General features: G+C 37.7%; 3 protein-coding genes across 4 annotated transcripts; all 3 read right to left on the bottom strand.

Moving 5' to 3' along the window:
- Positions 1-34: 34 nt before the first annotated feature.
- Positions 35-5,682, bottom strand: LOC117925019. Of its 2 annotated transcripts, none has more exons than XM_034843814.1 (8): positions 5,587-5,682; positions 3,351-4,239; positions 3,043-3,135; positions 2,785-2,886; positions 2,540-2,605; positions 1,445-1,510; positions 1,149-1,238; positions 35-746 (listed from the first exon to the last, which is right to left on the bottom strand). In XM_034843814.1, the coding sequence occupies exons 2-8, from the start codon at positions 4,047-4,049 to the stop codon at positions 279-281; spliced, it is 1,584 nt and encodes a 527-aa protein (XP_034699705.1). In that variant the 5' UTR covers positions 4,050-4,239; positions 5,587-5,682; the 3' UTR covers positions 35-278. The 2 variants fall into 2 exon arrangements, with proteins under 2 accessions (XP_034699705.1, XP_034699706.1); XM_034843815.1 differs by having other exon boundaries at positions 1,170-1,238.
- Positions 5,683-8,125: 2,443 nt separating this feature from the next.
- On the bottom strand, positions 8,126-10,686 carry LOC117925020 (probable E3 ubiquitin-protein ligase RNF144A-B). The gene is given in 3 exon segments (XM_034843816.1): positions 8,126-8,362; positions 9,683-10,163; positions 10,166-10,686. Coding segments are annotated over 3 exon segments (987 nt in total). The 5' UTR covers positions 10,593-10,686; the 3' UTR covers positions 8,126-8,283.
- A 611-nt stretch (positions 10,687-11,297) lies between these two features.
- LOC117925505 lies at positions 11,298-15,391 on the bottom strand. Its single transcript, XM_034844525.1, has 5 exons — positions 15,150-15,391; positions 13,848-14,727; positions 13,309-13,509; positions 12,043-12,238; positions 11,298-11,921 (listed from the first exon to the last, which is right to left on the bottom strand). Exons 2-5 carry the CDS (start codon positions 14,691-14,693, stop codon positions 11,737-11,739), a joined length of 1,428 nt encoding a protein of 475 aa, XP_034700416.1. The 5' UTR covers positions 14,694-14,727; positions 15,150-15,391; the 3' UTR covers positions 11,298-11,736.
- Positions 15,392-15,401: the final 10 nt, after the last annotated feature.

Raw genomic sequence — 15,401 nt, 5'->3', positions numbered from 1 at the left:
ATAACCAGACCATAAAATTGAATGCCAAGGGCCATTGTCGTAAACTGGAGCTCATGAAATGTTATATACTTATGCAAATAGGCACATGCTCGCATATAAATGTATATATATGCATGCATGTATATATGTACATCTATACAAAACACAACCAAATCCCACTACTGTTAAAAACAGACCCACTCACATAGTATTTAGTATTTACTAATCCTAAATTCTGGAACTACCAGCCTAAGGCAAAAAACGAGAAATTGAATCACAAATGAAGGTCAAACCAGAGTTTAAGTTTTGGCTTTCAGTTCTCTTGCAGTGTATGAGGTGCTCTTCAACTCTTCTTGTTTGTTAATAGCCCCATTGCAACTACTGGTGGTGATGCCTTCTCTGCTGAGTTTTCCAATCACAACATTGCCATCAGAAGATGTATGATGTGTCCCAATGCCAGGTAAGCTGTTGCTACTGGTGTTGCTGCTACTGCTGCTACTGTTATTATTGGGAATGAATCCACCAATCAAACCGTTCTTTCCCTCATCGGACCCAGTACCTGATGATGCCGCCTTTCCACTGGATATGGCTGTAGCAAGAGCAATTGGCATAAGGCAGAGACCTTTGCTTTGAAGATATTGCATGGCCATGGTCACGTTGGACTCCATCAACTTCACTACTTCTTGCTCAAAGGCAATTTGATCAGGAGATTGACAAATATCTTCAGCTTGACCAGCCGAGGGTGAAAGTGACAGACCCTTAGAGCCCTAACCAAACAACGTCGGATGTTAAAGAATTGCCTTGTGAGTAGAATTTTCAAATTCCCCTCATTATCTTCATCTCTATAAGCATGCATTAATAATGAGAAAAAAAATACTATAAAATGATAACCAATGGATATTCGCATACAGATATCATCTATCTAAACAATGATGGGTACTAGATAACAAAAATTATTTTTATGCAAGTTTACTTGGTCCATTTATGTGAAGTTTTAACTAAATTTCGCTAGAATAATTAATATTCCCAACCACTTAGCAGAGTTTTAGGTGGGCAAGATCCACATCAGAAGAAGAGGAAAGGTTTCCTGGTTTTCACCAAAATATGTGAAAACCATGCTCATTTCTTTTCTGTTCACTAAAAGAAGGAAAAAGTTTTTATGTGCTCACAGAAAGAGAAGGGTATAGCACCTCAGCTTGGCCATCTGTGATGAGAGGAACAACTGCCTCTGCTGCCCCCAGCCTACTCATGCTTAGTACCTGTAAATCATCATTTCAGAAGCAGTGCAAAATTTCCAACTGTAAGAAAGCAATGCCCAAAATCTCATTGCTATAGATCATTACAATTTGATCAAGACAAGGACCCATATTTTCTGGCCCCTGCATTTAACTCTACAAATGTAAATTTGAAGACTAAGTTCAACATCTCAAACATGGATTGGAGAAAGTTTTTATCCACTTTATACCTTGACCTGGAGCTGAAGAAATTTGACGTACTCAATGATTTCGTCAAGCATAGATGCTTTGTCCGTCTGCAGAAAGCAAAAAGGAATCAGTACTCTTTTTAGAGTCCTGCTGTGAATGGTCTTCCATACAATTAAGCTCCTCGAACACATGTTCCTAACTTGAGATTGATGAATACAGCTTATGTCCTGGCCTGAAGATTAGTTTTTCATTGCCAACTACAGATTGCAGAGTTGAGAAATAATTATCTGATCTTGTAAAATAAGCCATTCTCTCTTTACAAGGGTTTATCAGGAAAGAACCATTAATAAAAGAAAAGGTGCTGTATATGGATCGTTCACATATTCTATTGAATTATAGGTATCTAGAGATTCAAAATTCATATATTTAGATGCAATGAAGGGAATGAAATAGCATGACAAACGCTGAACCCAACTCTCTTGTAGTGCTTACCAAGAAACTAGTAGAGAACAGAGTAAGATATGACTGGACGAGTGCTTGTAATTTGATAAAATCATTGGATCATGCTTAACAGAATTCAGACAGCTATTTTAACAGAGAAAGGTCCGATTAGGATTGGCTTTTCAAAAGCCAAAAGCTCTCCTCAAGCTCCAAAATTCCTTTTCAGCTCATGCAGGAAATCATTTCATTTAATGAAATTTTTATAATACTGAGATTGAATCAATTTCTAGAGCTTCAGGTCCTGGTTAAAGCCAAAAGTAAAAAGGTTATCCCAAGCAAAGCTTAAAACTAAGGGTTTAGTCATTTTTCATTTTTTGGACCATTTTCAGCTGAATCAATTTGCAAAAAATAATAGGGAACTCGTAGTTTGATTTGTTGAAATCAAAGAGCTCATTTAATTCTTCTGGAATTGAAGAAGTTTTGTCTACTGCTCTCAGGTTTCCGTCACCAAGGTTAATCTAACCACACTTAGAAATAAATGCCATACACCATACACATCTGGATTGCACAAAAACATTAGCTTTTACAGAAGCACCTGGATATTACTAAATGTAAACTAAAAAGAAAAAAGAAAAGAAAGCAATACATGAATATAGCACTCCATGAGGAATAAAACAAACAAAATAAGTAGGTACCTTATTGGAATTGGGAACAAGTTCTTGCAGGTTCTTCATCCTTTCAGCAATTTTCTCTCTCCGAAGCTGTATCATAGATATTTTTCAAAGGGACAACAAAAGAGATTATAACCCAGGAAAGTCTTTATCAAAGCCATTTTTTACATGTCAACTTCAAAGTCTAATGATGTGTCTTAGATATGAGAGTGAATAACAAACAACATGAAGAACTTGTTTCAGATGATCATACAAAATTTACAACTAACCCTTTCAGCAATACTGTGAGGATCAGTGGCCTGGCCTCGACGAGCCCTTACACGCGGCTTTCCAGTTCCATTACAGCCACCAGAAGCAGTACCTACCGTAGTCTGTAATTGAAAATTGTGAGGTTGATTTGTATAATGTTTAATGGGTTTCCTTCACTCAACTCTAACAGCTGATAAGAACTAATAAGCAAACAATACTAAAAATACTGACAACAAATCCTTCACTAAACATGGAGAAATAGAAATTATATGAAGCACCTGTGGCAAAGACTGTAATCCAGATGCTGTCATTGTCATGTGGGGCCCAACCGCAGGAGGAGAGAAAGGATGAGTGTGCTGCTCTTCTTTCCCCTACATTGTACCAAAAGAAAAATGTAAATGCAGCTCTCAAACTTAGAACATTCGACAAAAACATAGTTAGCTTCCCCACTAAATCAGAGCATCAGATAAATTGAGCCACCAGCATACCACAAGGCAAGGTGACGTCACCATCATGTGTATTTGGTTCCCTTAATTTGATCTTTCCTGGTTAGTCAAATCATCCATGAAACTTGAAAGATTGATACCTTTATGGGGATTGCTGAAGAAATGTTATCAAGTTGCAGAATTTCATCCCCAACATATCTGTTCCTCATGATATCCATTTCATTATCCACATATTCTCCTTGCAGACCAAAGCCCTGCATCTTGTATTCTCCCATAACAGGAGACAAGGAGGAACCACCCCCGTAAGATGGTTGAGACCACAACTGTGGAATTGGAGGCAATGCTTGAAAATTTCCAACTGATCTCTGAAAATCAGATGGCTCATTACCATTGCACCCAACATGATCCAGCTCAGTGAAAGGACGAGATGACCTAGACATGCCACCAATCAGCGAAAGCTGCTTGGGAGAGCCAAGATCCAGTGAGCATGGGGTTGAAGTAGGAGTATTTAGTTGCAGGCCCACATATCCAACTTCTGAGCGGCCATTCACTGCTCCATTCAAGGAGGAATTGCCTTCAGTGTTTTGAAGGTCTTGCTGCCGTGGAGCTTCTTCCAAAAGTAAGCCCTTGCCAAGACCATGATCAGAATCTCCACCAAGAACAATAGATGAAGTATCTTGAGTAACCAAGCCCTCGATCATAAGGTTTGAATTAGTCATGCCAACAGGTGAGTTTTTTTTGTCACCTTCATATATTCCAATTGAATCTGAAAGCATCCCATTTGTTTGGCTAGGCTCACCACAAATGGATGAAAACAAGTGATCCAGATACTCATCCATTATAAAACGCTGTGCAATGTGAAATCCCTGACCTGAATCTTGCAAAAGCAAAAGCTCCACAGAATTGCTTTTCTTTTTTCTTCTTTTTTTTTTCAGAGCCAGTACCAACTGTAAAGGTATATGTCCAAATATCTATGCTGCACTGCAGTTGCAAGATAATCACCTCCGCTCATATCCTCTCTGCCACTACCTAAGATTATGAAAGCCAGAGACAGTTAACAAGTCATTAATCCCATACTGGAGAGTTAAACTAGAAAAGCAAGTAAAAAATAGTAACAATAATATGTCTAGAGAACAAACAAAAAATTACTTGTTGCACAGGAAACCAACATAAAATAAAATAAATTGAGAGATTCTCCTGTACGGGAATTGAAAAGAATCCAGATCATGTCCACACACATATGTGAAGAGAAGCCATTCCTGCCAGACCCTTCACCTGTTTTAGTACCAGAACAAGTTGACTAAAACATTGTGATTCTCTGGCTAGAACCAAAGCACAATGTGGGAGGTAGAAACAAATGCAGGGTGCCAAACAAGAGAAGTTCAGGAAGCCCCATATACACAATATATATAATTTATGTAAACAAAAAAAAAAAAAAAATGAAGTGGCCACCTTAAAAAAAATATATCATACAAACAACTAGTACCTATACATGTTCCAAGAGCTATTCCAAGCTCCATTTTTTTGCCTGCCTTGTTTTTTTTTTTTTTTTTAAATACTAGGATCAGTATTGACATCTAGGGAAGCAAAATCAAGAAAATAAAACCATTTATGGATTGATCCAATACATTACAAGGGATAAAGTGAGGTAGTGTAGCACTACAATATCTATCTAACTTCAATAAAGCACAAAACAGAATATCACTTTCAAATTTTCAAGAGAAATTTTTTTAAAAAGAAGAAGAAGAAAGAAAGAAATTTTCCTTTTAAGCATGGAAATTTCACACACAATTTAGAGAAAGCAATGAAACACATCGGAGGAGAAAATGGTAGAAATGAAATTATCAATTGAAATATTTCTCCCACAAAAGATCACTCCTTTTCCTTTCGTCATTTCTGAGCCACAGTGAAAAAAACCTCGTTTAATGCAGTTCAGACCACCTCAATCTACACCAATCATGCCTCAGAAACCCTTCCAAAACCCTAATTCAACCACATGATCGCCAACTCAACATCCAACCAAACAAAAAATCAAATAAAAAATCAGCCAAAACCTCCTCAATTGTCAAAAAACTCATCCGACCTTAATAATCAATCAGCTAAATTCTAACCAAAAAAAAAAAAAAAAAAGCAATTATTCTTTTGAAATTCTCTCAAGTCCCGAGTTCACGCAAATTCTCTCCACCATCCATCTGGAAAATGAAAAACTGAATTCTACAATAATCCAAGGCAATTGTCCGCAGATGATTGAAAATTTGAAACTGGCATCAATAAAAAAGTAAAAATAAAATAAAAATAAAAATAAAAATAAATAAACAAAAAATCCAAAATGAAAGAGAGACCGAATGAGAAGAAGAAGTAGAAGCAGAGCAGAACCTCAAGAAGCAGAGCAGCAGAAGAAGCAGAACTGGAATGCTCAGAAGAGAAACCGCTATTTTTTCTTTTCTCTTCAATTTAATTTTAAGATTATTTTCGATTCCGTGTCAATTTATCATTGGGACACGTGGCGGAAGCGTTTATTAATTTCTGGAAATTAATGATAATTGTTTTTCAAAGCTTTGCAATACGTTTCTATATAAAATGGTGTGAGAGTGTCCGCTGCGGACTGATATTACGATAATGACCTCAGAAGCAGTGAGTCTATGGGACGAATCATGGATATTTTGGTCATTTCGTTGGGGAAGTTTTAATCCGCCGTATAAAGCGGAGAAGTTTCGGTTCTTTGAATCATTAGTCGTTGGTGTTTGAGTATAAAGCCCTCTACTCCTTGGATTTTATATCTTTGCCCCGAAAATTTCCTTGATTTAGATTTACATGTTTTTGCTTTCACTTTGCATGTAAATACAAGATGTAATGTGGCTAGAGAAGAATTCTAAAAATGCCCCAGGCGTGGGTGATTTGCCGTTTGCGTCACCAGAATCCCAATAGTGTCGAAGTGACGTAAATACCCCTCCCGCGGAATATGTATTACCAAAATGGACTAACGTAATTCATTAATTTGCAATATTTCCCCACTTATCTTATTTCAAAACATGCAAAGTAAGACCTTGATTAATAATTAACCCCAAAAAAAAAAAGTGTGAAAAAAACGCAAGTAATGTGATCTGAATATTACACTCCTAACAATTTTATTAAAATTCAATGCCTAAAACCCTAAATCCCAACTCCAATACTCATTATACAAAATCTTTCTTTTTTTATCTTCATATCATTTCTGGTTCTAAAGAGTATTAAGGAAATAAAAAACATTTTTTTATATTAAACTTTATTATAGAAATATAATTAAAATTTTATACATTTTAAAATTATTTAATATTTACATTAAAAAAATAATTAAGTAAAATAAATTTGAACTTTAAATCTATTTTCCCTTTTTCTTTTTCCCACATTTTCCTTCAAACTTCTTCTCCCAAGTCCCAAATCTTTACTAATTCCAATCACTGTAGACCCACCAAACCAAACCAATGGTGTAGTGATTTGGTTCTTTTTTTACTTAAAAGGAAAATGAATCACAATAACACATGTAAGAAAAAAAAGAATCAAAGTTCTCGGTTTCTCATTTTCATTCTTTATTCCAAAATGGCAACCATCTTAAAATGCAATGTGGGGTCAAGTCAAGGCTTACAAATTCCTAAGGGCTAAGGGTGAATGGCTCAAGTCAATGGCATTGTACCTGCTCCTTGTTGCATAATTAGCACAAGTTGTCATAAAGCACCAAGTGGCTATCAAAAGTGATGGGAGTTCATTCTCAGTTGGTATACCAGAGAGCGGGTGGTGGTTGGATGAATAGAAGAAGATTTCAAGATTATTGTGTTTGTCAAAAACACCTTTTTATCACACAAATTATTAATGTTTTGGGGAAGGTGGGATCATGTTGGATCCTGTATTTCTAAAAAAGGAGACATATGGGACCATCTTCAGTCATTTTGGCTACCCAGATAATTTCATTGTATTTGGTCCTTTTCCTTCACCTTCTTCTTTTTATCCAATTAAATATCGTCCTTGACTTTCTGGTCCCTCTCAACAACATCATCAACCACCCTGGCTGGATGATTTAGTGCACAATTTTCATAATGTAATATCATTCTTCTGCTTTCCTATGTGGCCTATCAATCTAATCCTGACAACTAAGCCTCTGACTTTTAACCTTAATTCCATATTATTTTTAAAACAGTTTTTTGAGAATATTTTTAGAAAACGGTTCTCATCTGTTTTCACGGATAAAATTATTCTCAACTTATTCTTCATAAAAGAATTGTATGCTTAATGCAAAAAAAAATTTAAATGTTATCAAATTTTTAATTGTTGCTCAAAACACTATACAAAAAGCAACTTAAAAGTAAAAACACCTCAAAATTGTTCTAAAAAAATTTGTTCTCTATCAAAGTTTTCTAAAGGTGTTTTCTAAGTTAGAAAACAGTTTTCTGATCACAAAAAAAAAATGTTTTAAAAAACAGTTAGTAAATAGAGACCATGAATCCCTTCCATGTATGATATCTCACACTAGAAAATAAGAAGAAAGAAACAAGTGAAGGAACCAGACTTGCATCCATGGCTGGTAAATTGACTATATTTCAGGAAAAATTTTTGATTTAAAAGCTTATATCAAGAGTTGGGCTTCCTGTTTTGTCTTTGGGGCATAGGAGTCACAAATCTCTTTTCATTACCCTTTTTCCAAAACCACTAGGAGAATTCTAGTAGCTTAGTCCATCTTCATCATTAAAGGCTTTCTACATCTATCCATCCCAACACAGCAGAAATTGTATCACCCCCCTTCTCCATTTTTCCCCTCTCTGAATCCTACCAAGACAGATGTTCAAATGGGACTTTATCCCCAAAACTAGTAGTGCCCACATGCGAACTTGTAATCAGCTTTCATCTCAACAATCAACAAAATCTAGTTGAAAAATCATGATGCAAAAAGCCCTCCATGAGGATTCTAAAATCCAAGTTTGATTTTAAAATATGAGTTGATACTGCTTGCAATGGTGTTTCTAATTGTTATATCAAACTATACAAAAAGACTTTCTACATCAAACTTATACCAAGCAATCAGAAAATATCTACCAAGAATTAATGCCGACAATGGGGACATATATGGGAGATGGTAGATGAGGGAGCTCCACAGTTGTAACAGAAAGCAAATCCACACCTGTGATTAGTCAAGAAGAGTAATAACCATGATAAATCATACAGCATTGGGTGTTCAATAAATGCAGCAGAAGGGATCATCACCAGCTTAGAAGACTTCAATATGATACCTAGGGTTTTTTTAGGTTATACACTTGAATTCAGATCACAGAAGTCACATTGCAAAAGGGAGGTTATTCGTGAATATAAAACACCAACAATCACACACAGTATCAAACTTCCTCTCAAATTTCGAAAGTTCATCCTCAAGCTGTTGATAAGGATTTGGCAAAAGTTTAGAGGGCACAAGAGCAGTTGAAGAACATGCTTAAGGAAAGCATTGGCAGTGCAATGTCCCCAGAAAAACTGGATTTGGAAGGACAGTTGTAAAAGCAAGTCGTGGTGATGATAACATGGCATTATTTGAATCACAGTATAGCCATATTAATCAGCAGCAGAGGTTCATTTATGATACATGTCTGATGAATCTTGAGAATTATGTGTACCATGTTGAATAATGATGTTTCAGCACCAATAAAATATGTTGAACGACTATGAATTTTAAAAAGATAAAATCATTCAGATCGTTCTTGGATGATGAACACAACCATTTGAAGTAACACAAGTTATCATCATCTGTAGCTAACTCACAGACTAGAAGCTCTGGAACCTTTGATCACATTCATCTTACAACAAACAGATAGAAGAAATTATGGAAAGGTACAATCCATCATGATATTTTTTGCTCTTTTTCGTTTGTAGAAGAGATTGTTTGTTTATTTAAATGGGAGCAGGGAGCAATGCTCTTAAGGGGTTGCATTTCATAGGCAAGGATATAAAGTGAATATAACTGAGCAGTAAAAGCTTAATGCCAAAGCCCATGTTCGTGCTTTAAGACAACAAATATGTTATCTGGCAGATGAAATCTAGTTATCTTATGGTATAATAATGTTAGGAGAGAGAGAGAGAGAGAGAGAGAGAGAGAGAGAGAGAGAGAGAGCAAATGATGTCAGTTTTCAAAAATATGTTAAGCGGGGCACCATGACATGGAAAATTCTTAAAGTGCTGCAAAGAAATCACTTTCAGTATTAATAAACAGAGTGATACTATTCTCTTCCTGGGGTGTGATTGATTCTTCTAGAAAAGGATAAACAATTGGAAGAGGCCACTGCCCATTTCAGTTTTGCACTTTTGTTAATTAATAACAAGATATACGGTAAGAACAAAGAAGGCCAATAAAAAATGAGTAAGCAAGTAGTATAATAAAGTAACTAAAAACAACAAATCCACACAAATACAGATGAGAGGCAATGGGAAGAAGAAGAAAGGACAATGCCCTCACCTGCACCTGATATACATGCAACCAAATGATTTCTCAACGTAGAACTTGCACTTGGGGCACCTCTTCCAGTTATTGGTCTTGGCAAGATTCATCATCAAAATGTCCTCTCTCCCTCTTTCATCCTTGTTCAATTTCTGAAACTCCCCACAATCAATCCCAGAATGCCAAGGAACCTCACACTGGGCGCAGAAGAGCCTCCTACAATTGGGGCACTCAGACTCTTTAATGACCTCTCCTTCATCTCTGATTAACAGAGCAGAACAATCCTTGTAAGGACAGTAGAATTTTTGAGACCCAAGAATGAGAGCCTCGCATAAAGCATTTCCCCAGCGATCAAACACATGGGATGGGAGGATGGGACGACACTGCTGGGGCTCTAGCACTCCGGTGCAGTTGGGTGCGGGGCAAGAAATCCGGGAAACGTTGTCTTGAAGTTTAGAGGCCACGTATTTGGTCATGCAGTCGGAGCAGTAAGAGTGGGGCAGCCCTTGATGCTGAAGGAGTGGTTTAGGGGTTTGGGGTCAATGCAGATTTCACAAACGAAGGTTGGAGGAGGGTCTGGTTTGGAATTGGAGGGCTGCCCTGTTTCAGTAACAGAAGGAAAAGTAAAGGGTTTTCTCGTGGAGAATGCATGTGGGGTTGTGGGGGGGTTTATGCCCAGAATTTGCAGATCATCATCATCATCGTCGTTGTCGAGGTGGATGAGAGGGGTTTGGGGTTGAAGGAGAGAAGCTTTGATGGAGAGATAGAGTTCTTTGTCAGCAGAGTATTGCTCGACGGAGATTGCAGTGTTCCTGGTGCCTCCCCTGCAAGATATGGGTGTCAAAAACAACGACACTTGTTCTTCAGCATCTTCTTCCTCCATATCCACTATCTCAACTACAGGTCTCTCCAGCTTCATCGCCTCCATCGTCTCTGCTATTTCCACTATTGGGGAAAGAGAGTCGACCGCAGTTCCCGACGTTCAATGCATATCCCTTTATCTTACTTTTCAAATTCGTTTATCTATATATTACCAAAAAATGCGGTGATATAGATGACAGTTTTGTGCAAAAATAATTCCTTTTAAAAAAAAAAATCCATAAAAGCAAAACTAGTACTTGTTATCCATGACATTTTGAATATTTTTTAGGTGGTCAAAGCCTTAGATTTTATATTTTTATTAAAAATAAAATAAAAAATAAAAAAACCCCAAAACAACCCATTTCATAATTTGGTGGGTCTCTGGGATCCTTTTTGTGACCCAATAGACTATAGTTATAAAGCTCTGTGACAACAACAAAACCAAGAAAAAAGACAAGTTATTTTATATCATACTAGAATTAGAAAGTGAATGAATCATCTTTTCAAACAAAGTAATGCCTCCTAGGTAAATTTATTTCATTCTCATTTTAGAAAATCCAAAAGGAATACTCTCATTTTTGTATTTAAGCTAAATTTAAGTTTTTCTAGAACAAGTAATACCTTGATTTTTGCATTTTAACTAAATCAAGTAGATAAAGATAAACGGTTTTCAAGAAGATATAAAATATGTAAAGAAATAATGGAAGGAAAATCATTTAAAGCCGTAGTAGGCAATTGTTAAAGTGGATGGGAGAAGCCTACAAGTAATGCCACAGAAACCCCATCTAGGCAGCAGAATATTTTAAGCTCTAAATGATCCATCATTCATAAGTCAAATAAAAACATGTACACCATTAGTTTATATACAGGTATATGTAACACTTTCAATTCACATATCCACGGTGCAATCAGCCAGTCTCCAGTCTCCACTACATACCATGACACAGAATAAAAGAAGAAATAGATTTATACTTAAGAGCTGTCTGTGGTGTGCATCCTATTTTTCCTTTGTGAAACATAAAATATAAACCAAGGTGGCCGAGGGATTTTATAATTTCACATCAAGGCCAAGGAATTGATTCCATGAGAATGAAGAACCCCCTTGATTCTTAACAGACTCACACCAGCCAGTTAATCCATGGAGATATATTCAAGAATCAAGGAAACTTCCAAGGGCAGCAAGGAGATGGTATATGCAAAGGGAGCTGAGTCTAATGCTGCAGTTTGGAGTAGAGGTCTTTAAGGGCAGTATACAAGGGCTCAGCAGCCTTTGGTCTGTCCACTGTCCCAAGTAGAATGTCGGCTGTGGTGAGGTAAGGATCACCATAGAACCGTAGGTTTGTATCCATCCTTGTTGCAACAATGTTCCCTTCCAATGACACTCCAACAAATGCACCTGTTCCCCTCCCAACAAAATCGGTCATCAGCTACTACTCCCCAAAACTTGAAACTCCCCAAATACAAAGCATTCAAGTATGCATATATATATAGAGAGAGAGATCTCCAGGATACAATACCTTTGCTACAACTGTATGTATAACACATGCCAGAACCTCTATCTCCAGCTCGGAGATCTGCTTCCAACACTCTTCCTACAGGTCCTGCAGCAGCACTGCAACCAGCACCAAGAGAAAAATGCATGCGACTACAAAATGTCTTCACAGCTTTGGAACCATGAAGCACAATTATGAAGTCCATGAGCTCACCCCCAATCTGTGGGAAGGAAGGAAATAGAAGATCATCAATTAGAACAGAAAATACAGAAGGATCAGCACAAAGAACATCTGTGACCATATGGAAAATTTGAAGACACAGCAAGACCAAATTAGCATGGAAAAATCAAGCTGTTGACAGAATGTATTCACATCACCCTTCCTATCAAAAAGTACTTTGTGACCATTGGTGGATGACACATTAGTTCAAGGTGAGGCCATCTGATCTTATGATTCTAAAGACACATACCATCAGTTATAATTCCAGGGGAAAGCCAAGGAGCATTGCACAATGCCAAGGGATGGTGGGATTTTGGCATTGACACCCACTCCTCGGGTGATGCTTGAGTCACTCAAGTGCCTATCTATACGGGGTTCCAGCCTTGGGAACCTCCACACAACAAGGCCTATTTATTGACCTCATCATTACAAGGCCCAGATGACCACAGTTGAAGCAGTACAAAAATCCTAAGCTCACTCCGAAGAATCTCCCTGATTCATTGAACCTCCCTTGAGATTCTGACCCTTAGCCCACTACTACTATTTTCCTCCCCAGTGTTCCCCTCAAATAGCTCTACTAAAATGAGAAACACCATATGTGTACTGTCCTTCATGCATTGGCTACAAGTAAGTCAGAAAACTGCTAAAGTTCTGTGTGGTGGTTAAAGATAGATACCAAAATATTCCATCAACAAGAACAGGATGACTAAATTTAGGACGACAGTTTTCACATTGGTTGGGAATTTGCAATCATGGATCTTCCCATAGACTTTTCAAAACCCTCACAAACTGCTAGAATATCTTCATCATCACTCCAAAATTAACCTACACCTTGAGAAAGGAAAAACAAATTTCCCCTCAAAGAGAATTTTAGTGCACTATCCTTTTGATCTCCACAGTTCTTTAAAGCACATGCATATCCTAAAACTGTTCTACTTTTCTTCTATAGTTTCCTCTTTCTTTAAGATTGAGAACAAAACTGATTCTAGTTTCTCAAGAAAAAAACATATAACTATGGTAACACTGACTAGCACCATAAAATGGAAGAACCATAACAGATGGTATGTTTACCTGAGCACCCCATCCTAAACCGACAGAGAATATGGCAGATGGTGCAGACCATGATCCATCTGACCTTCGGGCAACAACCAAACCAGTGCCAAGTTTGTAAGAAACTAGCATGCCAGCTTTAGCAACTGTTATAATAGCCAAGCCTCTGGCTCCTTTCAGAACTGCTAAGGGAATGGACCTCTCAGGGTTCAATCTAGCAACCTGTCAAATTAAATAATGATTACATTGTAAGAATTTGAAAAGATATCCATATTGCAATATGGTATAAATAAAATAGGTATGTCATAGATGTGCTGATCTGCTGGCATCCTGGGTAGCTTCCCAAGTGACCTCAGTATGGAAGGCCTGGAGTTCAAGCCACCCTTTTATCTTAGCAATATAATTCTTGCATACAGAATGCAATTGACAACTTAGATGTGAACTTTTTATTACATCAGGACCCTTGACATTGCAGAAAAGGACATTTTGGTGTTAATTTCAAAGTGGTGGAACCAGTCACTTGTGCAGATATGACTTTTTTTAAATGCTAAAAATCACACCTGGTAGTAGCTCCTCAATGTATTAGCTGACTTGTATATCTCATGTTCCATGGACAAACCAACTGGAAGATTCAGCCATCCTCGTGTACATGTCCAGTCCATCACATCATGCTTTGCAACTTGTGCAGCATTGCTAATACTATTAATTAGAATATTCTGTAGAGGATCAAGCCTATCATAGCAGGCATCACACACCCTTTGTGGATTCCTCTCTCTGAACTTAACGGGCAGCAAAGACCTTCCTTTAGTGCATGCTCTGCAGAATATCCCCCCACAAAACCGACAATGATGTCTTCCACGTGTAAGAGCTGTGAAGGGGGCAGTGCACTGCATGCAAACTGTAGTAGAACTGTCGGGAACCCATTCTGGGGGTTCAGCATCCAAAACTTCCTTGTAAGCACTATAGTTAATCCCACTTGGCTCCAAAAGTGGTGGGGCACTAGGTATGTAAACCGAAGGATGCAAGAAACTATCTCCATTCTTTCCGGACCCAAGAAATGAAACATTTGAAGTGGCGGACTGCTGGCTTCCTGCATCACCGATGCCTTTATTCCGCCCGGTCAAAATTGCAAATATCCCACCCAAAACATTTTTCAAGTTCACCTCAGGAGGCATACCATATTGCTGCATAGAGTTACAAGGCTCCTCAATTGAATCGCATTCCTCATCAACAAAATCCTCGGACTGGAGGGGGTATTGGTAGGAGTAATCTTGTTTGGAGGACCTTGAGCCCTGGGGCATAGCCCAGACAGAATCACTGAAGTCATCATCATAGTACAAGTTGGTATTTCCCTTCTCTAGCTTAGAAAGGGAAGAATATGAAACTTTCCCCTGGGACGTAGCCATGCGTGTGATAGAATTCCAATAAAGGATTATCCTACTGCAATTTGAACCCAACAAATCAATCAACAGCCAGAGCAAATAGGCAGCCACACAAACACAATTCCAAAGAAAACTAGCTCCGAAACAATAACCAACAAGAAAACAAAACTAGCATACTCAATCGAGATCCAGTAAATCAAGTGCTAAATTGATCCAATCATATAGGAGATTTAAAAAAATGGAAAAGAACAATTAAAAATAAAAATAAAAAGGCGCAAGGGGGGTATTTTCCGAGCATCCACGAGAATTAATTAGCGATACATAATTACATATCAAAAGTTCATGGCTCGGCTTGGTAATAGGGTTTTTAAAGCAATTACCTTGTTACTCACCCTCTCTTTCTCATTAGGGCAAAACAGCAAAATAAAAGAAAAGAAGAGAAAATTAAGAAAGAATGAAAAGGGGAAACAAGTAGCCTACCTCAAATATAAAATAGTGAATCCTGCAAATGATTTCAAGATAACTTCAATCGCCCTGCCTTCTCTACCTGAGGGATTAGCTTAGGTTTTCGATTGAGAAAAGGAGGTTGAGTCGAGACGGAGACGGGAAGAGGAGGATGAAGATAACTTCCAAATTCCAATCTCCTACACCCTCACGCACGCTCCAGTTGAACAAAACCCAAGGTAACAAACAAGCAGCCAACTTTATGGGCTCTTGGGGCCCATGGGCCAC

This window comes from Vitis riparia, chromosome 11 (assembly GCF_004353265.1).
Source record: "Vitis riparia cultivar Riparia Gloire de Montpellier isolate 1030 chromosome 11, EGFV_Vit.rip_1.0, whole genome shotgun sequence".
Classification (NCBI taxonomy): domain Eukaryota; kingdom Viridiplantae; phylum Streptophyta; class Magnoliopsida; order Vitales; family Vitaceae; genus Vitis; species Vitis riparia.
Note: the sequence above shows the minus strand (reverse complement) of the source record. Positions and strands in the feature narration are given on the sequence as shown.